General features: G+C 40.5%; 2 protein-coding genes across 2 annotated transcripts; one reads left to right on the forward strand and one right to left on the reverse strand.

Annotated features, from left to right (window-relative positions):
- Positions 1–234: 234 nt before the first annotated feature.
- On the forward strand, positions 235–18,370 carry cfap70 (cilia and flagella associated protein 70). Its single transcript, XM_050042323.1, has 26 exons — positions 235–375; positions 1,526–1,712; positions 2,580–2,699; positions 2,882–2,967; positions 4,224–4,415; positions 4,721–4,903; positions 5,569–5,663; positions 6,135–6,225; positions 7,471–7,608; positions 8,212–8,367; positions 8,601–8,690; positions 9,278–9,369; positions 9,902–9,962; positions 10,062–10,244; positions 10,813–10,944; positions 11,012–11,140; positions 11,470–11,603; positions 12,375–12,490; positions 13,365–13,586; positions 14,156–14,298; positions 14,614–14,766; positions 15,013–15,174; positions 15,495–15,584; positions 15,982–16,083; positions 16,466–16,513; positions 17,200–18,370. The coding sequence occupies exons 1-26, from the start codon at positions 301–303 to the stop codon at positions 17,296–17,298; spliced, it is 3,279 nt and encodes a 1,092-aa protein (XP_049898280.1). The 5' UTR covers positions 235–300; the 3' UTR covers positions 17,299–18,370.
- On the reverse strand, positions 17,784–26,989 carry LOC126389043 (transmembrane protein 138-like). Its single transcript, XM_050042473.1, has 5 exons — positions 26,864–26,989; positions 22,523–23,033; positions 22,107–22,278; positions 20,618–20,693; positions 17,784–18,576 (listed from the first exon to the last, which is right to left on the reverse strand). The coding sequence occupies exons 3-5, from the start codon at positions 22,230–22,232 to the stop codon at positions 18,464–18,466; spliced, it is 315 nt and encodes a 104-aa protein (XP_049898430.1). The 5' UTR covers positions 22,233–22,278; positions 22,523–23,033; positions 26,864–26,989; the 3' UTR covers positions 17,784–18,463.
- Positions 26,990–27,507: the final 518 nt, after the last annotated feature.

Below are 27,507 nucleotides of genomic sequence, written 5' to 3' on the forward strand. Positions count from 1 at the left end.
TTTTTTGTTGTCGTTGTTGTTGTTGTTGTTGTTGTTTTACTCTATTCAGGGGAGTCTGGTGTATTTTTATTGTTTTTTTTTTTTAATCTTTTTTTCATTTATGAAAAACCCTTTGTAAATTACGTCAGAGTTGAAGTCATCTATCGCTGCTCTGTGTGTCAAACCTCTGGTATTTCAAATTGTAAGTGAACGCACCACCATGTGCAGTGTCGTTGCCGTGGAAACGGGACTGTATCCAACGTATATAGAAGCAAGGCTCGTGACAGTTAGCAAACATTAACGTTAATCTAACTTTACATAATGGAGACGCCTGATAACGCCGCAGAAACAGATTATAAAATTATAAATATAACCGTCACCCGCGCTAATAACCTGGTAAGCTCCTCCAACGTTACTTAAAGTGTAAGGAAAGTGACGAACTTCACCGTATGCTCATGAGCTAACGTTAACTAATTTAGCTTAAGCTTAACTTAAACTACGTAGTAAGCTAACCAACGGCTAACTTAGCTTAGCATAACTGACTAACGTTCAAACTACTGTCTGAAGCAACGGTCAGGAGGGCGAGTACAGACTGTGTTGGTTAGTCAACCACACGATTTCAGTTGCCTTTATCTCCTGGTTCAGTATTGAGCAGAAGAGCTTGACTTATTTTTTCTTTTAACTAATTATTTATTGATTAAAAGACAATTAGCACAGTCCAAGTAAGACCAACATACCAATAGTCAGACAATACAACTTAACGTTACACTGTCCATAAATGACAGATAAAAGGGAAATATTAAAAAAGGAAGGAAAAGGAATAAGAAATAAATAAATGAAGAAATAGTAATAATGTTTCCAGTTTCTTCAGGGATAACTCTTAGTGAAGCAAACAATGACTCTTGGGGGATCTGTAATGGAGATCAATGTAAATTTCATCCCAGAATGGCTTCAGTTTGTTACATAGATACAGTTACATTAATGGGGTTTCAGTTGTTTCATTTCCCCTTGTTTACAACTTAGCATTAATCTTATTAAAACAGTCATCATCAGCTTGGGGAAAAGCATTCGCAAGCTTAGTAAATGTGAAGTGATGCATTCAAGATTTTACTCTGTAACATGTAAAGCACCAGTCTCAAATTTGCAAAATGTTAGCCCAGATCACCTTCCTCCATATTTTTCTTCAAAGCAGTTTTTTTTTTCATTTAGTAGCAAACACCATGCAATTTTCAGACTTTATGTCACACTGGGATCAAACCAGACAACTGATCAAAGAGCCTCCTCTGCTCAGCTACAGGTCCTGTGAGTGTTTGGCACACTCATGGGAAATGCTTTTGACATTATCTCAAGCACATGTTACATAAACTGGATTGGTTTTATTAACTTCAATATGATTGAAACTTTATTGTGTAGTTTAATATAAACTGGACTGGAATTTAAATGTCTTGGGCAAACAGAACAACGTTAGAAGACTAGCTAGGGTAAGAATCTGTGTGCATGACAGTATCCACCTGATGCTACATATTCTGTTTCCTCTTCTTTTCAGCAAAGAAATAAGGCAGATGGCTTCCAGAGCTTTCTACAGGTTGAATTGGATGGAAATGTGCTGGGAGAGTCGGACAAGAAGCAGGTCAACCCTGCGGAGCAGTGTGTTGACTATGACTTTACCTGCAGCTTCCACTGCCCCAGTAACAATCAGGCTCTCAGTGACATAGCCCATAAACCCGTCATATGTAAGTTGAGTGTGTTGATATCTGACACTGATGTCGGTCTGTTTCTTCTTTCAGCTTTCGTCAATTCTTGTTGCTGCTGTTACTCTCTGCATGTTGACCAGCAGCATCTCTTTGACGCCCACACTTTGCTGGTTATGTCCACATGATACCGCAACTGAAAATGTCACACATCCTAAACAAACAAAACACCTTCATCATGGGCATAGGCTTTAACACATGCTGATGCTTTAGAATTTATAATGCTGATATATGTTATTTTAAAACCTGTTCCAGCCAGCAGTTTGTACGCTCATATTTTGAGCAGTCCTACTAGTTTTATTAACCTGACAGTTGTGCCCTAAATTCAAACCTCGTAAACTTAAATGAGTGCTTACATTAAGTGTAGTCACTCAGTATTTACCACCAGTAGATGCAACTCCAGCTGCAGTAAAATCCCAATATGTGGCCTTATTGTGAGTTCATTGTCACATTAGCTAACTATTTTAATTTATTGTTGCTGTTATGTTTCACTTAATTGTGGGGGAAAAGCCTTCAACCTTTAAAATCACCAGATTTTTTCTGCAATTTTGTTGTCAACCGATGGCGACATTGACGACAGAATAATTGGTAGGTTTGTCAACCATGCAAGACCTATTCTATGCAGATATGCTGCCTTGACACAGCAGTCCCCTGAACCAATCCCAAAATAGTTGAGCATATCAACAAGTCCACTGCAGCTTAGACTGAAACAGTTACCAATAATTATTGCAATAACACTGGTAGTAATCTTCTCACTGGTAAACAAACGCAGAGTAGGGCCTGGAGTTTATTGTCTATACGGCTCTCAGTTTTCACAGCATTGTTTCTTGGTTTTGTTGTTTTGATCAGTAACAGTGAGAGAGTTCCTGCCTGAGAAGACGAGGACATCGGTGCCAGTGATGACACCGGTGCAGGCGAAGACACCGGTGCTGGGCCAGGCTGTGATCGACCTGCTGCCGCTGCTGCAAGGTACAGCTATACCTGTCAGAAGTGATGTGTTGTTACTGTAATAAAACAAACCGGTGTATGTCTGTGTCTATACGTACCGAATGCCAGTTTCTGCATGTGGAGGTCAGATCAGAGTGCCTTCAAAGAGCTTTTCTTACAGGACAAAATGTTGACTGTTGGAGTAATTCTCTCTTCCGTTTCAGGTCAGTGCAGCTTCTCATCCTCAGTTCCACTGAATGCAGTGACCAGCTCTTCAGCCAAAGAGTCCCCCCCAGACCTCTGCAGCCAGGTCAGATGGTTAATGACCAGTTATTGTTAGGGGCAGGGTCATGGCTACATTAGATAACAGAGACATCTATTCCAGATTAATATTTTTTTTGTTTTTGCAAAGTTGTGCCTTAAAAATTTGTATGCTTATTATATGTATCTTGCCTGAAAGGTATTTTAACTATACCTGTAATCAAGCCTGGATTACCAAGCAGACTAAAGGCCAAAACACACCGGCGGCAAACACAGTGCATCAAAAAATAAGACTCCATTATTTTCAATGAAGAACCCACACCGGCGGCGGCTAGACACGTGTTGGTACTCCTGGAAGCACCATCCTGCAGCACTTCATGCCACTGTCCTATTTCCAGCCTCGTTGCCCCTGGAATTAAATGCATTTTTCCCCCACTCGCTCTCTGCTTGTACATACCAGCTCCCACAGCAGCTCGAACTCTGTAGCTGTTGTTGTGTCTCGTGTGTGACAAACAATGGATGAGGAGAGACCCATTGTTAAGGTTGAGAAATATTCTGAGCTAAACGACCCACAATAACTTTAAGCTAATGCAGAGGTGGAGGACGTACAGATCTTCCAATAAAAGTAGTAATAACTTTGTTTTTTCATCTGTTGATGTGCTGCAGCACGATGTGTCCAGTGTGTATTGGGGTGGCACCTGACGTGCTTCACATGAGGCACCGGTGTGTTTTCAGCTTAACTGGGCATCTGCCCCGGTGGCCTTGATCCCCCAAAGGCCCCAAAAACCCCAAACTCTCATTGTGTCAGTTGTTTGGGTTTTTTGGGGTTTTTTTGGTAATTTGATTAAATGTACATTTGTTAATAAGTTTGGAGCACTGAGTACAACAGAAGCACAGTATCAACTGAGGCAGACTCTGCAGTATTATCTTATTTGTAGCCTTGTCATGCAGAGAGGCCGGTCTGATACAAAGGTGAAAATATGGTTTATGACAATATTTAGAGTGATACAATAGATATTTGTCAATCTGTAGACATTTTGGTATAATTCATCCAGAATTTGAAGGAAGGAGTTGAGGCCAGACAGGAGCAGTTGGCAGCCCAAGGCATTTTCAAGTGGAAGAGGAAGGTAATCCCACAGCCAGTTTTTAGGCCAAATAAGAAAATTCCCAACCAGTGTTTGGCAACCAGCACTTTGAACCTCAGGAAGGAAAACTGAGACACATCACAGCCATTAACTCACTAATACTATGATGTAAAAGTTTATAAATAAAACATGAATGTGCTTCACGATTTTACCCCTTTAGAGGTCGACACTGGATGTGTGTGTCAGTGTGTCGGAGCCAATACTGTCTGAGGCTAAACTTTCAGCCTCCAATCTGCTGAAGGTAACCATGGAGACAGCCTACTCCATCCCTGAGTCATGGGTTCTGCAATCTGGCCCTGCCACTACTCCCTGCTCATACACTGCTGCCCTGGAGGTCCCACTTAGTGCAGAGGTGAGTGTTACTCTGTGCATTTTATGTTGCTTATTTAAACTACATAATTTATGTACATATAAATGGGTCATTTGGAAACACAACCATTTATTTTTTCAGGTGATTGTAGACTAGTGAAAACATACCTACTGTATTATATTCCATTTCTGCCAATATATCCCCCTAAATCCTACACACTGGACCTTTAAATCAAAATGAAACATGGAAAAAAAAACATGCTACCCTATTCAGACTAACTTCAAATCTGGATTTAACCAGTGTGAAGGATTTTAACAGTGTGGCTGTATGATTCCTCTGACCCCCAGAAAGATCAGGTGCTGGTGTTCTGTGAGGGGCACCTGAAGGCGGGGGGGCAGAGGGAGAAAAAGGGCCGACAGAGGAAGAGGCCCCATCAGGCCCTGCTGGTCACAGGGAACCACTTCCTACCTGATACTTCTTTTCAGGCAGAGCCCATCGAACAGGAGGATGGCGAGCTGACTGGCTTAGAGGTAACTGCAGCTGTGGCCTGCACTTGCTGTGAAATGCCTGGGTGCACTGATAGATGTCATATAAATGGCTTTCATTTGATAGACATGACCAGATTTAAAGGGGAACACCACATAAATTAAGATTTCCAGTATACTGTATCCATGGCCGAGGAAAGTTCAATCAATAATCGTGAACATGTTCTCCTCTCTCTCAAAGACAGAAACCAGAGTCCAAAACCCAAGTCTACAGTAGGGGTGATGATAATTAATCGATTGATCGTTTGTTTAGAATTTGATCAAACAAGTAAAATTTGATTGATCAATTGATAGGCTATAAAGTGCTGTCAGAGTATATGTAAAATGTTGTTGTGAGCTCTGATTAAGTAAAAAATGTAGAAGCAAAGTTTTCACGTTTCTTTAAAAATCAAAATGAAGCAATTAATCAATCGTTAATTTTACCAATAATTGATAAAGGAAAGTGCTTACAACTCCTATAAACCCCTTGCATAAAGTCTGAAGCTGCTTCATAGGCAGTGAATGGGAGCCTGATATTGTGGACCCACAGAATGTTTTAGCGCTCTAGTTTTTGGATTTGGTAGAGAATGGTTCATGTTTACTTAAATTAAAATTATTGGTCAGTCTTCAATCATAAAAATAACGTATGAATTTTGACATTGTTATTACAGGACCGGAAGTTTCGTACTGAAGCAGAGATCACAAAGCATAGGGTGAGCTGGGACACAGAGATGCGCTGCTTCCTGGATGCAGGAGGAACTACCAGGTCAGCTACATGCACAGCTCACTCCTCCTCCTGTCTGACCATCATGCTACCTGTAGGCCAAAAGGGACAGTCTTATGTTTCTTGTCACTGTGTCTGTATTTTTTTTTTACAAAATAAATTTCAGGATTATAACAGAGTGTATTTGAAAACTTGGTGCCCTCATTCAATAAATTTCAGGCCAAAAGATCAGGAAATCATTGAGAAATAATTCAGGGCCATGCAAAGTAAACAAGTTAACAGGTTTAATGCTTTGAATAAATGTCGAATCCCTATGAAGAAAACTGCTTGGGAAATATTGTAGCAAAACCAAAAAAGAGAAAATAATATATTAGGTCAACATCAGAATGTGTATGATGTGAACTAAGGCATTGGATGGGTAAATACCAAGTAGAGATTGCAGAAAGAGAGATACAGATACAGATGCAGAAAAAGATGTGAAAATATGTCTATCAGTGTTGACTGCAATTTCAGGCTGCGGCAGAAGATCACTGAGAGCAGACTGTGGCCAGTGGAGATAATGAGGTCGTCGGCTGTGCTCACTAAGGCAGCAGAAACCAAGCCGGTGAGCCGACTTTGTTATCAAAGAATAGGATCAGAAATATGCCCCGTGTCCACCAAACACTTTCAGTACCTTTGGAACCAAAAGTAGCCCTTCAGACATGGTACCTAGACCCTAGCGTTTCCACCGCAAACAATGTGAGCGGGGTTGTTGTCACTCACTGCTCCATCCAACGCTTACTGTATTTCCTTATTACAAGTGACACAGATGGAAGTCTGCACCCTGTCTTTTGTTCACAGAACAAGGCTGCACGCCGACATTTTCAGAACAAAACAGAACAGGGTGCAGTGAGAGTCTCTCTCCATGGGATATTTAAAAATAGCGGCTTTGTGCATTTAGTCCTTCTCAGGCAAGCTCAGGGGTTTAGTGTTGACATAGTCCACAGGAACGCTGCTCTGCGACGTTTTTTTTTTTTTCTCTGAGTAAGGATTAGAATATATGCAGAATATATGGATGACGATCCACTCATTACTAAAAGTGTCTGTCATATAGAAACTTAAGCAATCGTCAAAGTTGTCACAGTGAAATTTAAGGTGTGCTGATGGATTCAAGTCGTCAACTCATGCATTGAGTAACATTACAAGTTAACGGTCCACCTAAAAAATCATCGACAGTCGGCCCAGTGAATTAAGTTATTTTTTACTACAGCTACTGTGAGAGGCAGCAAAACATCCTTTCATTTTATAGTTACAGTAATAAAACTCTCCACAGTATGAACAGTGGTTACATGAGCCTCAAAACCAGACACAACTCAGCCCTGAGCAGAGTGACTGTACTCTATTGACCAATCAGACTGCAGTGTTCACAGCTCCACCTTTTAGTACCAGATCTGTGTGCTAGGTACCCCAACAGAGGGGGGACCAAAAGTGGGGACGGTATGGAACGGTTCCATTGGTACCATCCACAACTTTTCACAGTGCCGTACTGTACTGCCTGCTGGAAACGGGGGCTATATTATGATGTATTGACCCTTCGGCATTAGCCCTTTAGTCTGAACCAAATGTAAGAAATGAAGGACAACATGCACACTCATTTCAGGCAAAACTGCATTTTAGTTTAATCAAAGCTGATGTTGATGTGTGATGCGCTAATAGGGTCTCTAGTGGATAGTTGAAATGAAACATTTTGAGGGCATATACCATGTTTCCTGTTTTAAAGGCTTAAGCAAAGTTCAGTGACAGATAAGCAAATTCGTCCAGTCAAACTGTGTGTGTTTGTGTGTGTGTGTGTGTGTGTGTGTGTGTGTAGCCCGCTGACAAGAACCCAGAGATCCCCTTCCATGGCGTGGCGTTTGTGGACATGGGTCGGCTGCTGTATCCTGGAGTCAGCCGCATCCGAGGAGCATACAGCATTCAGCCCTTCTCTGAGGCTGAGTTACTGAACAAGGTCACACAGATACACACATATAACTTATTTGCTTTAATTTTTGTTCATGTATTCATCATATAATGTCTAGTAGAAATGATCTGTTCAAATAGAATTCCATTAACACTTTCTAGCTTTCTTAACCAGAGCCAGTGTGGACAGAGAGAGACACTTGCTGTTAGGATACGGTATTAGGCCAACATATGACCGGAAACATTTAAATATGTCTTGACTTAAACAGATTTTCCTGGTCAAAAGCCAGATAACTGGAAGCCTGAGCACAGCAGCGCTGATGATGAAGCTGCTTGTTGTGTGAGAGTGACAGAGAGAGGGGAAGAGGAGGTGGAAGTTAGATTATTGCACAAGGTTTATAATAATTCACTCAGAATGCTGCTTTGTCACTTTATGACCCTCCTGAAACCTGTGATATTTTATAACAAGCTTACCCAAACCGCCCGACCCACGCATCACTACTGCACAATCCTGCTGTGTCATGTGTTAGACATACATTAAATAAAGACTTGACTTAATATAATTTACTGAATAATACTAACACCGTTCCCATGGGGTATGCACTGTAAAGCCTCTATTAAAGTGAGTTTGTCTCTGATCATGTACTTAAAGGCCAAGCGGAGTGTCAGTGTGTTAAAGGAGCAGGCCAAAACTGCAGCCAAACAGGTCAAAGTTCGTGCTGGCTCAGCTACAGACTCTCACAAGGGGAAGGCAGGGAAGAACTTGGATGGAAGGGGAACGAAGGAATCCAAGGAGGCAGCCAAAAAGGTCAGCAAGGTTGTGATGGTCAGCTGAGATTCATTTTTACATCAAAGTTTAATTAAGATCACTTCCAAGGGCTTGGAAAATCATATAAGACAAAAACAAGTCCTTGAAAGGCTTTGAAACCTTTCTAACGAGCAAAACCAGCAGTTGATTCTATACTTCTAAAGTCTCTACATTTTGTATCTGTTGTGAATATGAGGATTAGAGTCAATTGTACGCTGTTTTCATTATGACAGCAACCTGGCAGTCAGAGCAGGCTGTCTGTAGCCGACAGCGTGGCCGATGCCCTGGCTGAAACTGAGCCGCACCTCAGTACGGAGCAAAATGTAAGCTTCCACAACACAGCAACACAACTCTGCAATCACAAACACAGTAGGCCTCATTTACTGGAAGCTATGGTTGTAGTTACAGTTTAATACAGACACAGTGAGCGCAGCAGCAACATTTTAACTGTCCCACTATCGAACCTAGTTGGTAAAGGAGATCGTGCTTTTACGGTGGCTGCTCCAGAACTCAGGAATAGCCTCACACTTGTAATCAAATGTTCTCGCTCCACTGACACTTAAGACATAGGCCTACATGTTTTCAATGGCCTTTGGTTGCTCTTAGTGGTTTTAATATTTTAGTATTTTGTAACTTTTTATGTACGTAACCAAGATTTCCAGTTTTATTTGGTTGATGTTACTTTCTAATTTCTACTGCCATTTATTGTTGTTATTGTTATTTCAATTTTAACTTCAATTTTGGTCGACTGCGGTTGTTTTTAAACATGCTGCATTGATAAAATTTATTTTATTTGATTTGATAAGCTTGAACTGCTACTATACATCCTACTGTAAACCTATATCCAGTTTACATGCTTGTTGTTTGTAAAGCCTTCAGCATATTAACCCCTCATTCCTGTTAATGGCAGACGTATGTGGAGGCCAGAACCTATATTATCATTGAGATAGCCTTGGAGAAACCGCTGATACCCAAAACATCTCCAGAGGAGCTGGCCAGAAGGTAACGTGCAGACCCAGACAGAATCTCCATAATTTTTTAAACAGTTTTCAGTGGTGATCCAGAACGAAAACCTGCAGAATTTAGTGGAATGTTTTTTTGCTTGTAATGTGAAAGATAATATTCATTTAAGATATGCTAATTGTCTTTTTTATTTGTGGAAAATCTGTGGACGTTCATTCTGCTGTTCTCTGCTACTTATCAGGAAATGAAAAGTAGTAGTTGTCATGTTACAGCCTTGTTATAGTTTAATTTGTCTGCCCTCATTTTCAAAAATCGCTCTTTTTCCGGTTATTGTGTTGACGTTAGAAATACCAGGGTAGTGACAGCACAACTGCAGGTGCTGATTCTGTGTGGGCCTGTTATGTGGTATATAAATCCTCTAAGTGTCTGTGAGCACTAAGTTGTACCTGGGTGTATTGATTTCACTGTCTCTCTAGATTGGGGACATTTGGTCATTGCCCCTCGGTTTTCTGACTGACTGTGGAGCACAAATGAGTGTGAATGTGCTGAGATGGGTCTCTATTTCCTGCAGGGTGAAGGCACTGATCCCTCCCAGGCGTCCACATCCAGCGGGTCCTAGCAGAGCAGAAAGTGTAAAACAGATATATATATATACATAAACAGACACACAGATACACACACACAACACACATCAGTGGATTGTTGCTCACTTGCTGAATTCTCTCCTTCAGGCGGTGCTGGAATACCACAGGCAGATAGGCAACACGGTGGCCCTAATTTCAGACCAATATAAGGAATTGTTTGGAGCAGGAGCCAAGGCGTCTGAAGACTGCAGCCGGGAGCAGATGAAGACTGAGCTAATGGGAGCGCTTAATGTCTCTGGGAAATACTTCACCTTCAAGGAACAGATAAAGGTCAGAACAACTGCACGCATCCCTGGTGGATGGATAAAACTTGCAGGAACACTGAAGGAGTTTTTTGGAGTAGATCTGCAGCGAGTGACAACCTCCGGGGCCGAAAAATAAGGCCAATATGGAATTTCCAAAAACTGAGTCTATAGCCCCTTTTACACTGTCTCTTCTACCTCATGGTTCTGTATGAAGAGGGACAGAGGAAGTAACAGCACCAAAATGACGTCTGTGTAAAAGGGACAGTCAGCAGGATGGGTCTATGGACGGGGAAGGTGTGTTGTTTTGACGACGTGTTATGCGTGTGACCCACCTCCAGGAGATTTTTAAAGTAGCTACTAGCAGTTAGCAGCTAACTCAAAGACAGAAAACAGTGGCTCCAAGATGGCGATGGTCAAAATGTCAAACTTCAGGCTTCATAACAGGAGTCCACAAACCGATGGGTGACATCACAGTAGCTAAATCCATTGTTTTATACACTCTGTGATCTGTAACCTGTTAGGTGTTTTTTGTACTGGTGGTGGCTCTTCTGTCGTTATTTGACTGCATAAATATGTGTGTTCCTGGTGTGTAGCATGCAGTGGCGGGGATCGTACGTGACAAGATGCAGCGGACAGAGCCATTCACTGACCCTCAGGAGCATAGGGCGTTTATCAGCAAGCTCTATGTCTACCTGGTGGACGAGATGCGCTTAGCTCTCAACAAGGTAACACACACACATACTTAGCATGTGTGATATATTCTGTATTTATGTTAATTTTTATCATCACCAGGTTTATTCAGATGACGTTGACGATGACTCCGCAGACGAGATCCAGTTGAGTTCTTCTCAGCTCCGAAATTTTGCCAGAGAGGCTCAGCTTACTGGGGATTATCAGCAGGCTGTTCAGTACTACCAAGAGGTGCGTCACCATGCTTCTGCTCTTCACCCAAAATAAATGAGGAAAAGAACAGAGAAGGGTTGATTTCTGTTTATCCACTCTTTTCAGACCTATAAATCAAAATGCATGCCTAAAACTGATTTAGTCATCAGTTATTGATTTGTTGACATAAAGACATCTTGATGTACTTCTTCTTCATCTGTGCCTCTGTTGTTCTGTTATTCTCAGAGCATATCAGTGTTTATTGTATCAGGTGGCTACAAATCATGTTACAGCAGTGATTAATGATCTTTATGCAGACAATGACGCCGGCTGGTTAAATTTTTCATTGTGAATTTGTTTTCATGCAGCTGGTGGTGAGGCACCCCAATGAGCCCTCCCACAAGTTTGAGTGGGGAGGCCTCTACATGCGAACTGGAGACTACACGAAGGCTCATGAGTGTTTCCGTGACGCTGTGTCTGTCCAGCAGGCACACCTACCCAGGTTAGAAATGCTTAAAATATCTGTAGAATATTAAACTAAGAGCAAATTATTGGTTTTCAAGAGAGGAGAAACAGAGACCTGTACTACGAAGCCAGTTCAACTTACCCAGGATATCGGCTCATTACCTGGTTTGACTAACCCGTCACATTGGCCATCTGGATAACCAATACTACAAAGCTGGTTATCATCCAGTTCAGTCAACTCGTGAGTTTTCCTATCCAGCCATGAGCGCGTTCATGTGAATGAGGCAGGGGTGTTAATTATGAGCGACATCATCAGAACCATGAATGAAGTAGGCTGCTTCGTATCATATGAGATGAAACGGTACCAGAAGTGTCTGCGACTGCGAGACAGCAACATGTCAGTGGCGTGGGATGGAAACGATTGTCTCACAAAGCCTAATCATACCTTCAGTCTCTTGTCGTTGACATGTAAACATTACCTATGTCTCCCATTCCTCTTGACATTGCTCCTCTTGAGCTCTTATCCTATGAGTTAACAATTCTATATCAAATATTTTGTTCACAATTTTCAGCCATTCATCTTGTGTTGGTGGTTCTGCTTTGTACCATCTTCTCGACACAATTCCCCCTGTTACATTGCAAAGTACAATACCATGCATGATCTAGGTTTGTCATAGCCCAGAATTTTGATAATAACCATATGAACATTAACCCAAAACTGTACAATTTCAGTCAATTAATCTGATGTCAGCAACAAAAACACATGAACCGGGAAGTTAACCTTGAGTGTCTGTATCCACTTGTTTAGCCTGATGATGTGTGGGGTGTTGGCGGCCATGTTTGAGCAACACAAGGAGGCCCAGACCTTCCTGGAGAGAGCCATCAGCTTAGCCCCAGCCAGTGTGGTGGCCTGGACACTGCTGGGTGAGATAAGTTTGTATTTCTATTCACTGCTGCCAACACAACACATAAGACTGCTAATACTGACACTCTTTTGTCAATAACAGCCAGTCAATGATGTCTATCCCTCAACAGATAGGAGATATGTTGAAACTTTACTTTTCTATACATTTCAACAAAGCTGTGGTTAATGTGTTTATAGGTTTAGGCATAAAAACACTTAGTTATGGTTAGGAAAAGATTAAGTTAAGGCTTAAAATACCTGGTTTGGGGGCCCAATCCTAGAAGACAAATGTGATGTCTCATTAAAAAAAAAAACACTCTTCATGGCACTATCTCCGTTGGCAAATCGGGTCACAATAACAACCGGTTTTGTTGTTTGCTGGTGTTGAAGAGTGGACTGCAGCTTTGCAGGTGTGTGGCCTAGGTGTCACACCATACACCATGCCCTCATCCTCCTCCCGATTACGCTGTCAACTCATATACTACATCACTTTAGAAGGATTGATATGATAGGTATGAAACATGCAAATGTAACGTGTTCATGGATTTCAGAAAACATGCATACAATGCCAGCATTGTCTTCTGGCGACTTTTACAAGCTGGTAACTTTAAATTTATAAGTCAGGTTTCAGTACAGAGTTTTGTTTTTTTTAAATGCTGTTTCAGAGGCTTTTTGTGAAGATAAAAGAGGAAAATCGAAAGAAAATACCTCAGAAATACACAATTATGGTAAATATCGAAGAACCAAAGAAATCAGCACATGTTTAAACACTAAGAAACTTTGTTTGAAAAATATTCATACCACCTGACCCAAAATAACCCAAAGCAGTAAACAGAAGAGATGCATGCTTGGAATTGTATAGTTTCATTTCATGTCTCTGAGTCTGCTGTCCAGGTTTGCTCCATGAGAGCCAGAGCGAATCCATCCTGGCTGAGAGGGCTTTCCTGGAGGCCAGAAGGCAGCTGAGGGCAAAGGAAGCAAAGAAGCAAACACAGGGGAAGGAGGAGAAGATGAAGAGGGAGAGTGGCAAGGAGGAGAAAAATAAGAAGGAGAAAGAGCAGCAAGAGAAGGAAGAGATGGCCACGGCAACACGTCAGTCTCCCACTGTTAAACAAGGTGAGCTGAAGTAAACTGTGTCTTCATCTGACTGCAGTGATGTGTTAGTTTTCTCTTAATGCCATCCATGGAGAGAAAAGCTGAATTGCTAGAGCCGACTCTGGTGTTATGTCTGTGCCTGTGGTGACTGAGAAAGGGTATTTTGGGGTTTGTCTTGTACCTGAAGTGTTTCTGGTTCCAGTTCTCCTACGTTCTAATGAATCTGTAATATTGAAACTCTGCTCATATCTTTAATACATCAGGTAAATGATGAAGCACACTGAGATCTGTTAACAGTCACATCCAAAACATTTTTCAAACTGATAGTATTTTTGTTTGTCCATTTCTATAAGGACAAAAAACCTAAAATCCAGATAAAAAAAGGCATATACAACATAGTCTGTAGGTAATACCTACTTATACACTGTTTAGATGCACTCTGGCAACAATCACCAAAAAATAAGACTTGTCTCATCTCCCCTGTCTATCATACACTCTCACTGCACTTCAATCTGAAGACCTGTGGCTTTGAGTATGTTTTCCCAGAGCAGCCAGTGCTGCCTAACAATGTTAACGCCATTGTCTCTCAGACCCAGAGTGTGGAGCCCAGGACTCAGAGATGCAAAGAGAGCCCCCAGTGCCAAGTGTTCGCTCCAGATCAGCTACATTTAAACTCTCCTCCACCATTTTCGCAGAGACGGTTCAATTCCTGCTGCAGAACGTTGCACTGCAGGTAAAAACACAGAGTGTCTGGTGGTTTGGCCATCTGAGCAGCCAGCTGGACTCACACAGGTCAAATATGAATCAAACTAACCTACATTGTATAGTACAAATGCAGTGTTATTTTGTGACCCTGGCTTTTGTATGTTATGAGGCAAACGTTTTTTATGTCCATAATTGATGCGCCAACGTCTGTGAACTGACAGTTGGCTGTGGAAAAGTCGTGTATTGTGGAAGTCTTTTCTTAGGAACTCAAAACACACTAACTTCAATTGTCAGTTGGGAAAGTTTCAACAAAAATTATCAGCAGTCTCTGCCTTGTTGTCAGATGGCGGAGCATGCTCTGTCCCTGGAGCTGCTGTGTTCAGATGGTGGTCGCAGTGTCTCCTATCTTCTTCATCTGGCCCAGTTGCAGCTGCTTAGAGCTGACTACTGCAGTGCTACCGCCAGCCTGAGGGAGGCGCTGTTTCACAGTAACCAGGTACTCACACTGACCATTGGCTGTAGCGCTGAGTAAGGACTGAGTGGAGAATGTGACAGACAGTATGGTTCACTGCTTCTGTACTGCTCTGCTAGTCTGAGCTGTCCACAGTCTGTAATTTATAACATTTAAACTGCAGAAAATATTTATGTTTAGTTTTGGATTTATGAACATCTTTCACCTCAGTTTCTCACTTGCATCTCTTCTGAACTCTGACCTGAGAAGTGTTGTCCACCTTGTGAGCAGGATGCAGATGCCTGGGCTCTGAATGGTCACTGTCACTACCTGCGGGGGGCTCTCAGTGATGCCCAGGAGAGCTACGAGTGGAGCCTGATCCTTCTGCAGCAACCATCAGACTCTCATCTTGTCCGCCTCCGCTTGGGATCCATCTACCTCCAGCAGGGGAAGGTCGGATATTGAGACAAGCTTCACTGCTGTCTGATCAGTCGGACAGTTTATCGATGTGTGCTGTATCTGCTGATGAATCAACCTGGTGCATTTCCAGGAAGAACTAGGAACTGAAATATTGTAATAAAGCATTCCAGTCTTAGGATGTTTTTTAAAATAATAAAGTCATGAGGAACAATGGGATTATGGGTCAAGTTTCTACATAGTAACCAGGCAGAAATCAGTTATTACTGAATTTACACTAAAGCACGTCTCAAACATCTTGTATGAAGCAACGAACCACAGTGTAACTAATCTCTTACTTTTGTTTTAACTTCCAGTTTAAGGAAGCCAAAGTTACCTATCTGCAGGCCTGTGAGCAGTCTCCATCCTGCCTGACCTGGCTGGGCCTGGGTGCCGCCTGTTACCGGGTAAAATCCATCTCCCCCTCCAGAAAAATGATAGAAACCTGAACATATATTTAAATCTGATTTAATTCTGATTTTGAAAGGCTCCAAAGGAGTCTTATTCTTATGATAAGCCTTGTGACATCCAGGAGTTAAAAGCAGTTAACATTGGGGTTATTCATCACCCCAAAGCTGCTGGGCTCTGTGATTTCAGATAGCATCTTAAACACTAAATACAAAACCAAAGCTGACTGTGAAAAGTGAAGTGATTAACTTATGGATGGAAAAGAACTGTGATCTCTGAGGTCGGAGGTGAAGGTCACGTTACTGTAGAATTGTAAATAAAGTTTATAAAAATGGTTTGGACAGCTGTGGAGTTGTTTTGAAGTGAGCCTGCTTGTGGTTGTGTGTGTCTGTGTAGCTGGAGGAGCTGCGTGTAGCTGAGGAGGCTTTGACTGAGGCCAATCATTTGAACAACCAGAACGCAGAGGTGTGGGCTTACCTGTCTCTGATCTGCCTCAGGGTGAGTGATGATAACTCTTTGAAAACACTAGACATGTCCCAGTTTGAGCTTTGCTTCCCCTGAAGTCTATACTTCAGGACAGAATATAACACAATAGGTCGACACTTCATCCTGGTATCCCACGGTCCTTTGCTTATTGATCGCATGACCTTGTCATATTGTTCAGTGAGATTTGACTGCATTAGAGGAGGAAAACCAAGTCTAGCTAAACACACAGGTCCAACGAAGGACACACCTTTGTGACCTATGTGCCCTCAGGAATGCAGCCTCAGAACTGGGACACATTTCAGCAGAGATTCACTTTTTCACTGTTTGCAAATTCATTTTTCAAGACAGGCTGCAGGGACCTGAACTAACCATGAAATGAACCTTTTGTTTTCAGAATGGCAGACGAGAGGAGGCAGAGCAGTTTTATAAATATGCAACACATGTAAGTTAGTTCAATGTTTTTATCAATCATTTAAAGTACGGCTGGGATCAGTTATAAATTTATTGTTAATTATTGCTCATGCTCCAAAATCTATTTTTAGAAATGTTTTTATATTAAACATAAAACACAGCAAAAACATTTTTTTATCTTTCCTTGAGTCAGAATACAGGAATTGTTACTGCTGCACTTGATATTTATTTTAAGTAAAGAAAAAATACTTTTATGAAGATTTCCTAGTTTCTTTTGTTTTGTTGTCATACAAAGACAAAATTCTAGCAGCCCAGTTACCAGAAGAACCTGCAGATATGTTACATTTGTACCTTTCATATGTATTATATCCACATTACTTAAGTGGGGAAGTTGAGATTATGCATATAGGCTGAGTTTCTCATCCAGAGGACAAGGGGATTGATCAGGGGTGTCAAACATACGGCTGGTGGGCCAGAACGAATTTAAGTTTTAGCACTCACAGGATTTGGGAGAGAGTTGTTCCTGTTTCCGAAAAAAAATTGGCTGTCCTAGACCACAGGAATAACGTGTATAATTTTGAAAATGGGGGTAGTTCCCCTTTAATTTGACTAAATCTGTCCCTGTCCTCTGAGACCTTTTTCAAAGTCATATCTCTGTTTTCATTTCACATAAAGAAACTCTAATATAAAACACTTTTGTCTCTTCCTGGTGTCCAGTTCAAGCTGCAGAAAGAGTCACTCCTCAAAGAGTTCAATGACCTGAAGGATCAGCTGCGTTTCAGCCATCTGGAGTCCTGCTTTGGAACAAGCTCATGAATCAGATGACCAAGTACATGTCATACAAACACACACATACAGCAGTGTCTGAAGGGGCCGTACACATGCTGCATCTTTAAACGTGAAGTCAGGCGCAGGGCACTACTCTTTTGACTTTTCTGTGCCAGCTGTCAAGAGCACGACGGCAGGTTGCGCCTGACGTTGCTAAGCAACATTAACAAGCACGGTATCATGGCCTGCTTACCTGAAATCCTGAGTGCAGAGCTGATCTTCTTCCAGGACTGTGTGTGGGCCTGTTGTCTGTGGGGCAGCCATGCACTAAAATGATCAACTTCTCCTCCATATTTACCACAGACTGAAATTAACGGAAGAAGGGAAAGATATCCGTCAACTGTAATTGGACGGCGTCACTCTGCCTGCCACGTGTCTACATTAACAACAGTAATCTGAAGGTGCAAAAATCGTGGCATGTGTACGGCCCTTAAATGACCACCATTTCAAATTTTTTATTGTTTATCGTATTTTATTGTATTTTAAGCATTTAACACTTTTGAAAATGAAACACAGCCAGCTTAGATCCACATGATGGGTCAGATGTTACAGACAGTGGAGTTCAGTAACTGTTCAAGTTCCATGATAAAGTTAAACCCTGTTCAATATCAACATAACAAACAAGAATTCAAAGCAACACAAAAGGTGTCAAATGTGTATAAAACAACTGCAATAGCATTAACAAAAAAGAAAAAGAAATAGGGCATGTGGTGACTGGTATTTTGAATCATTATCTCACTTTTCACGTCATTTTAAATTCTGAACAGCAAAACTAGCCTGATGAGACGTCGTTGTTCTAAAACGACTTACCAGATTTTGGCACAGTCCCTCCTGCATTGGAAGGAAATGTTCTGTGGATTAAATTTATTGGCTACGATTCCTCTCAGACAGATTTGGTAGTTCTTGTGTTGCAAGAAATGCATTTTAGATCTGAAAGTATGTCTTATTTTGCATTTGAAGATGAATGTTTCTCAAATGTAATTGTTATTGTTATACATCTCAGAAACCTTTCAAATAAGTTGCATTAAATTATTTATCCATTGTATGGATTTTTATATGCATACGTCAGTGTAACATAAGTGGACAATTTCTTTCTTGTGCAATCTTTACACGTGTTCTGGCCTCAGTGGCTTCATGCTCTGTCGCAGTGGGATCACTGTCTGACCCGAGCAAAGAGTTCTCGCAGCCACGGTGAATCCTCATAGAGGCGAGGGTCGCCTAGATACTCCGAGGTCCTCTTGTACAAGTAGTAGTACAACACAGAGGCTGTGAACAGAAAAATTCGTGAGGAGGTTTTATCATAAAAAAAAAAGCACCACAACATACAGAACATGCACTTGTTTTACCACGTCATGGTCCTGTAACCAAAAAAATGACTAAGGGGTTTGAAAGATCTGTTGATAAGTACTGATGGCTCAAGGTGCTGCTGACATATCTGCCTTCAGAAATATTTTCTGTCCTGAGCTCATTTTTATCATAAAAAAATTCCACCCATCCCACAAATTCTTTGAACTAATGGAGGGCAGTGCTTTCAGTAAACAGGCAGCTGCACAACACATCTGAAACACTCAATGATGAACCAGTTTGTAGTTTGGGGTTTGTACTTTCTGTTGAATCTCTAATAAGACGGTTTAATTGTTCTGTGTTGTTGTTTTTTTGCCACTTAAGGGCTCAGATTATTATTCTGAGTGTCTGACAACATTATAGGACTCTACTCTAGAGACATCAAACATTTTTCCTCATCTTTCACTGATCTGGTCTGTTTGTTATTGTGTGTAAGTCTCTTTCTGAGAGAATTTAACCGTTCTGTACCGTCCTCATTTTTGGTCCCCCCTCTGTTGGGGTACCTAGCACACAGATCTGGTACTAAAAGGTGGAGCTGTGGACACCGCAGTCTGATTGGTCAGTAGAGGACAGTCACTCTGCTCAGGGCTGAGTTGTGTCTGGTTTTGAGGCTCATGTAACTACTGTTCATACTGTGGACAGTTTTATTCTCAGTTTGGATGATTAATCAGCCGCTTCAGGTGGGTGGCTCCTGTGTTATGACTTTGCACAATAATTACAAGTACTTGAGAAATAATTTGTGATTGTACGGCGACAAAGAAATTGGAAATCCCCGCCAGCATTAACAACCCAGCCCAGCAGAGTTTACAGTGTCTTAAGGAAGGTTCAGCATGAAAGAGAATTTGTGAACAGGTGATGCAACACTGAATCACACACTGAGTAAGCGTCTGGGTGGGTCTTAAGTACCAGACAAAACAGAGAGACAAATATGGCTCCAGTCCGTTCTCATACTTAATATGGGATCACCTGCAGAGAAGAACAATAACAAGACAATAAATCCTTTTATCCACTTATGAGCTTATATGTGTATGAAAATCACACCCACATGGTGCTGTGAGATCACTGCCTGGAGCCAGAGAAGAACAAAGACTAACACACTCAGACAAAAAAACAAACAATGAGAACTATGAGCTTTCTGTCGCTTCAGAGAATGAAAACTAAAATTGAAATGTCATTTTGTTCTGTTTGAACCATCAGTCAAATTAGAGATGTGCACAGTGGTTCAGAGGTCTGAAACCAGGTGACAAAAGAACAGCTCAATGCACATAGGCATACTTATACACACAGCAACCTGTGGGTAAAAGGTAAAGAGGGAAATTATGGTACAGGTTATTTAGCCCTTCAAATAAGACTAATGTTTAGTCTTTGTACTGACAATCAGCATTTAATCTCTTGTATATATTTCTGCTCTGAGGCAGAAATTGTCCGTATGTTATCTTTTACGTCTCATATTCATCTGAGAGAAGCCACAAAGCTCTGATGTATTCCGATAATTTATTTCTCACTTGCACTCTTCATTCCCAAATATAAAAGATCATTTGTAGACATAGTACTGCCTTGATTGCTTCTCTTGTTTCATTCAAACTTTAAATGAAACAGGAGAAGCAATCAAGGCTTGTAGATTTTAAATTTTAAGTTTAAAGGAATGCTTAACTCACAAATGACCATTCATAAATGGCGAACATACTGATTTATTTATTGACTGGGGACTGTGTTTAACAACAGCAAAACTACATCAAAATATTCATTTACAAACTTGTGCAGAATATCCGAATCTCATTCATCCATTCATATGCTCAGAAAGTTTTCTGCACCAATTCAAGGTATTATGGCATGACCAACTCCCTTTTCTGACAGAAGACAGATTTTGATAAACACAACAGAAGCTCTGGAGGCAGCAGTAGGCATTAAAATAAATACATTCGTATGGCATGATAAAGAAGGTAATAATATGTCGTCTTACCAGCTCTTTGGAAGACAAACAGCACCTGAAGGCCGTCTGTCCAAATAAATCTGTTGGTGTTTAGCCAACGCAGATTCTGCAAAGATTACAGAGAAATAATTAATAATCATTTTGATGTCATAGCTTTAAGATAAGTCCTTAGTCTAATAGGGTCCTTATTAGACTCATAAGATTTAATAAGACTTTATCAATCCTACACAGAGGAAATTAACACGTTATTCACGTCACAGCAGCTTAATGTTCCTTTTGTAGTGTCCAACAAAAGGTCACAGGGGGGTGATTTTTTGCATGGGGGTGTCATTCTGGGTGAAATTTCAAAATATCTTCGTGAAATCTTTTGATTTCACGAAGATATTTTGAAATTTACAGAACGGTTAAAATCCATTATTTGACCCTGTAATGCATTTTATCCCATCCATGACCCTTCAAGTGGACAAAAATGTCCACCTGTCATTTAGCCATTTGTTATTGTTGCTGGGATAAAAATGCATTACAGGGTCAAATAACGGATTTTCATGCTGAAAGTTAGGATTTTGAAATTTCACCCAGAATGACACCCCCATGCAAAAAATCACCCCCCTGTGACCTTTTAATTTGTCTGTGAGGGAGTTTTGAATTTTGGAAATGGACAAAAATGTCCTGGGGTAACACAAGGGTTAAGAGTTAGAAGAAAGAAAAAAGTCATTAAGTTACATTAAGTTAAGTTAAGTTAAGTTAAGTTACATTATATACCCCTTTCACATATAAAGGACTGTACACCCAGATTCATAGTTGCATAGGATGATCATAATAATCAGAAAAGTATAGAAGTACATAAACATTATTGCACAGTAAGTGGTGAAATATTGCATAGTAGGAAATTGTAAAGGAATGTTAAACTTTATGACGTAGAATACCATGATAGATATGAGAATAATTACACAGTACAAGTATGTGTAATGTGTTTATAATATATATGATAAAATATGCATATATTACATATTTCATAAGAAATATACAATGTACAAAAGACTATATGTTCAAATTTAACTCACTCAAATTAGACTAATATTTCTGTATGTGTGTGTGTGTGAGTATGTATATATATATATATATATATATACAGAGTTTGACAAAGCAAAACACATCTGTCATGACTGGATAAGGATAGAAAGATGAGATTATTTTTTTAATAGGGTATATATATATATACATATATATATATATATATGAATTTTTAGTTTGTAAGTATTTTTGTAATTATTTATATCTTGCTGTAAGACAATTTTTTTGTAAAATAAATAATTAATTTTATATATTAGAATAGTTACATGTTTGAAATAAACTGCTAAAATGACTACTACTGCCCCCTCATCTATCTTTAAACAATATAATTTTAGCATTTTCATAAATGTAGCAGAAACAAATTGACAATTGAAATGATAAAAAAATATCCTTAGGACTTCGATTCTTATTTATCTCTGACCATGTGCGCACGTAGAGAACGTACCATGAGCCAGGAATGGAGTATGATACTGAAGGTCAGATAGAGAGCAGAGAGCATTAGCAGAGCTCTAAATCGCTCCAGCAATATGGCCACCAGGCCGATCTGGAACACGTAGGTGTTAAATAGCATCAACAGAATGATGATCAGGTTGAACAGGATGGCAATGTCCTGGATTCTTTTGAAGAAAAGCACACAGGGAAGGAAAAGACAAGAGAGAGGGAAATGTGTGACCAGCAGAAACAAAAGGGACAGAAACAGAAAGATTTACCAGCTTACTGTCTTTACACAGAGCCCTTTCATTTCATTCCAGCATCCCAATGACTCAGTGTAAACAACTGAAGTGTACTATTTTTAGCTTTTCCCCCTCAAGTCAGAGATAATGTCTTGGCTGCTGTAACCGTGAGGAAACTCTAACTTACATGAAAAGTACGAGCTGCACAGCCGGTTCAGTCCTCAGCAGCTCGCTGAAGGAGTTTACAAACAGGTCGAAGGAGAGCAGGCTGAGCTGAATCAGTAACACCAGAGAGTAATTGCTGGTTTGGAGCGTCTCCGGCCCGAAGGCTGGGCGCCCGGGCGGACCGTGGTGGTTCCACGATGGATCCAAGGCTGCACTGCGCTCGCACACACACTACATAGAAACATTAATCCACACACAGCAACAGTCCTGACTGTTTGGGGGTCTCAGTGAGGCGTTCAAGTGACTCCACTCTGACGTCTGATTGATGCATTAGGGCTCCATTTTCTTTTGTCAAAATTAGACTGTTCACTTGAGAAAAACTGAAGTCCCTTCAAAATAGGAAACAGCGTCAGGCCTTGGGATGAGCTGCATGGAAATCACTGATATCAACATGTTGATTTTTATAGCTCCAACATGAACAGATGTGGTAGCACAGTACAGTCCACAATCCATCCAAGTAACTCCAGCAGAGACTGTGTGGAAAGAGACAGAGGAAACACATTAGTATTCTGCTGGAACACAGCATGCTGAAAAAGTGTATTTACTGCACAGCACAGCTCTCAGTCTGCTGCAGATTTACGAGCACTGAAACCAGAGACTTGATTTGAAAGAGAGGCAAAAATCAGATAATGCCTATTCCAGCTGACATTGGGCGAGAGGCAGGATACACCCTGGACAGGTTGCCAGACTATCACAGGGCTGACACATAGAGACAGACAACCATTCACACTCACATTCACACCTAAAGACAATGGGAGGAAGCTGGAGCACTTGGAGAAAACCCACACTGACACTGGGAGAACATGTAAACTCCGCACACAGAAGGCCTCCCCCACCCAGGGTTCAAACCCTCTACCTTGGATTTGAGCCAAGAACCCTTTTGTGAGTTGACAATGCTAACACTGCATCACCGTGCCTTTTTGACCTTGTGAACACAGGCTGCTAAAAAGCATCAATAGTGGTCATCTTCAAAAGCATTAAGAGGAACAGGATGACCAAATAAACCATCACCTGGCGGGTCACACACCTGGTCCATTTGTTTTGGAGAGGAGGAGGCGTTTAATTTGGCTCATGGTAAAAACCTCGTGAATCACTGGGGCCAGTTGCACAAAACCCCTTGAGTTAAGATTTTCCTTAAAGTCCTAGCTAAGGTTTCCTCCAAGTAAAACTGGTTGCACAAAACACCCTTAAGTCTTCTCCTTAAGGTTTCTTTAAAATGTTCACTTAAGTTTTTATGTTTTTCTCTTTTCGTCTTTGGTCTTATACTCAAGGAATCCCTTGATTGTTGCACAAAAGACGTTTGCAACCAAAGCAAAGTAAAAAAAAATGAAGGTCCGTCTGACTCTGACTCTTAACTGCAACATGATGGCGTTTGTGGTGATAAAAGAAAAAACTAACAAATCCTGAGAGGAGTGTTCTGAGACCAGGAGAACCCAGTGGATATGCTTTTTATTTTACACCATAAGTTTGACAGAATTCATTTTTCATTCATTTCTTACAGTCGGTTTCTGTTTTCTGGTATTTTGGAATCAAATGTACTTTGCAGTTTGTGCTTTATGTGATTGTATTCCTGCAGGAGTATAATCTTTTCCTCCTCTGACTAGTATGGTTTTCTTGTCTTCTTTTCTTCTGCCATTTTTTTCACTATGTAACTCTACACCAACTTTGTGAGACGATAACAGGCGTCACAAGAATGAGTCCAAGCAAACAAACAATCTCCATGGAAACTTCTACTGCTATAAAATCTCATTCAGCACAGTTAATGAGTTGACATTTTCCCCTTGCTAAGGAAATCTTTTAAGGGATTCTGTGCAACTTTACAAGTCCTTTAGCTTAGGAATAATTAAGCCCTAAGTGTCATACTTGAGGTGTTTTGTGCAACCGGTCCCTGAATCTTTGAAAGGGAGGGACATCCCTGTTTCTAGCAGCAACTCATACAGCAGTGACTGAAGTATGAGTAACCTGGGCTGCTCTAAGGCCATGAGTTTAACATTTACTGGCATGTTGATGACTGGATACATTCCATTAAGGAGAGGCCGTACCTGCCAAATGATTAGGACTGACCTGCTTGGTCATTTTAGTTTCAGTTTAATTGAGTAGAAATAAAAAGATATATCTTATGTCTCTAGTGGTATAGATCCATGCAGATTGAGATATCCATCTCAGATTTCAGTCTCTCCTTCACTTTCTTAGTTTTTGTTGGAACAACCTCCTACTAAAAGAAATAGTCCCTCTGGAGACGGTGTTTTCTGTGAATAAGCCAGACTGGGGCACTGAGTCTGGAGAGAGAAGTGTTGTTGAAATGTTATTTTGTCAACAAGCCTACATCTCTGGGTGAACCCAGGGGTCATGTCCCTCTCAGTATTTAGAATATGAAAGTAGCAGATGACTTATTTTGATTAAATTTAAGACATTTCCACCTTAATTTGATCAGAAAATGCACAAATTGGTGCAAAATTAGGTGTTTTGACTGAAGATACACAATAATATCAGCACGTCATCAGTATCAGCTGATATTGGGTTTAAAATCAACTACCGGAATCGGCCAAAAATGCTTTTTTAAAGTTGCACAATGAATGAATATTACATACATTAAAACGCATTGTATTTCATGTCTCCATCTGCTGATGGGCCGTCACGATAAGAGTATGCATCCATAATGTGATGTTAATTCCACTACAGAAGAAACTTGATCACTAAAATTATTGGGTATCGGGTATCGGTTATCAGCCAAATAAGTTGTTATATGTCAGCGTATCGGATATTGGCATAAAATCCAATATCATGCCCTACTTACTACTTATTTAAATATCATTGGTAGATATCTCCCAGGACAATGAAGGCTGCTTGTATTTATTGCTTTGATGTTGATAAATGTGTCCATTATATCATGAAGGAGGGGTCATGTAAATGATAAGACACAAAAATACAAATATTAATCAGTTCAGTTATTCCTAATTTTAATTCACAAAGAGTTGTATGAGCTAGGAATATTATCATATGTTAGATTAATTTGCAAATGTTTCTTGTTTACAAGTTAGTATTAATCTTATTATTACATTAATCAGGAGGGAAAAAGCATTCACAAACTTTACTGAGTAAATGTTGATATTGGTATCGGTTATTGTTTAAATGCGTTGTTACAAGTTGGCACATTGGATATCGGCAAAAAATCCAATATCGTGCATCCCTAGTTTTGACGCTCAAAATTTCCTGGAGGAGGACCCCAAAACCTCACCATTTCATAAGGGTCCACCCCCCCCCCCCCCCATTTTGAAAAGGAAACCTACGCCCTTGATTTTGTTAGAACTGAGAGCACCAAAAATGAAACTCACTGTATTGACCTGTATATGTCTCAACACCTGGACGAATAAAACCAAAACTATCTGCATGGAAAATATCTTTTAATAATTTCGGTGAACCAAACCTTTCAGCACAACAAAATTTAACCAGAAATCAGTGATACTTGGGGTAGTTTTTTTGTAAATATCTTGACATAGCTACTCACATTTTAACCTTTAAAACAAGCCCCAACACTTATTTAATTGAAATGCAGCTAACTCTACATCAGGACATTTAAAACATTAAACATCACTTTAGAAAAGCAGCTTCTCTCTCAAAGGAGCATTAAAACTATTTCTTCACTAGTTTGTTGTGGATTACAGAAACACATTCCCTCCTTTCACTACTGTTGCCACCACTAGTGAAGCAGGTACTGTAACTCTGTGCCTTGGCTCCTCTGGCATCCTGTGAGCCAGGATCACTCTCCAACATGGCTCCTTCACACTGACACCATGCAGATGGATCCTCTTAGAAACCCCGTGCTTATACCGTGACATGGCCGTGGCAGGTGTGAGGAAGATTAGGGCTACTTCTAGACAGTGGAGCATCAACCTGAGGACTACTTATTCGTGAAAGCCGTCCCACTGAAATTGTGGGTTAGCAGAACGACTAGAGTAGCTCTTTGGCGAAACATCTTTGTACATGAACAAAGAGAAGATTACACCAGGCAGAAACAAGGCATTCCAAAGACATAAATGTCTCTTCTCTTTTCTTATAAAATATAATCAACAATTTGTCAGTTTGTCAGATATTTCCTTCTCCTTCGACAAGAATAGTGGCACAATTTAAAAAGCCTTTGTTGTTGTTCATGTGCTTCCATCTTGTAGTTCTTAGTACTGTTTAATCTTCTTAGGAAACTCCATAACAGCTTGTTGCTTTACACAGAAGCAACACATCCTCCCTTTTACTATTTCAGAATATAAACTACCACCATAAAACCAAAAAACAAAAGTGTGTGTACCTGTTAATGAAGGTTGATGTCAGAGGCTGGAGTCGTATCTTTCCAAATGATGCATGTGGTCACAAACAACTCAAGTGTGCAGCACAGAGTGACAGCTTGTCTTTCCTAGTCACAGGGTTTATCCCCCACCACACACACACACGCACACACACACACACACACACACACACACACACCTAATAGACAGGCACGGGATTTCCGCCATGACATTGTGGTTAGATTGTTTACATGCACCTTAATGACAGCATACTGCAGCTTTTGACTAATGTAGGATTAAGAGATAGCGTTGAAAGATTGAGAAGATGTCATCAATGCTCAATAGATTAAAAAGTTTCTGGGACCTTTTTTGGACCTAAATAAAGATCAATAGGATTGCCTGTTTCGATGCCACGCATAGCAACAGCTTTCCTGTAACATTGTCTTTTTATTTTACTGTGACAGAATTTCTCACCTGACATGAGAGTTTTCATTAACCAGCAAAAGTTAAATGACAAAAAATAATGTAAAATCCATTTCTTTTTGTACTTTGTTCGGTAAAGTTGTTTTTTTCTCACTATGGACTGACTTTTATTACAACAGGTTAAGGTTGTGTGCGTATGAGCAGCTGATGAGGTGTTATAAATGGACGCTGTGTGAGCTTTCTC

This window comes from Epinephelus moara, chromosome 1, assembly GCF_006386435.1.
Source record: "Epinephelus moara isolate mb chromosome 1, YSFRI_EMoa_1.0, whole genome shotgun sequence".
Lineage (NCBI taxonomy): Eukaryota > Metazoa > Chordata > Actinopteri > Perciformes > Serranidae > Epinephelus > Epinephelus moara.

Coding starts and splice junctions, on each gene's coding strand:
- cfap70 (XM_050042323.1), top strand. CDS start 301: ATGGAGACGCCTGATAACGCCGCAGAAACAGATTATAAAATTATAAAT. Junction 10,945..11,011: donor TGCGCTTAGCTCTCAACAAG/GTAACACACACA, acceptor TATCATCACCAG/GTTTATTCAGATGACGTTGA. Junction 16,084..16,465: donor TGTCTCTGATCTGCCTCAGG/GTGAGTGATGAT, acceptor TTTTGTTTTCAG/AATGGCAGACGAGAGGAGGC.
- LOC126389043 (XM_050042473.1), bottom strand. CDS start 22,232: ATGCTATTTAACACCTACGTGTTCCAGATCGGCCTGGTGGCCATATTG. Junction 20,694..22,106: donor TACTCCATTCCTGGCTCATG/GTACGTTCTCTA, acceptor TAATCTTTGCAG/AATCTGCGTTGGCTAAACAC. Junction 18,577..20,617: donor GTTTGTCTTCCAAAGAGCTG/GTAAGACGACAT, acceptor TTCTGTTCACAG/CCTCTGTGTTGTACTACTAC.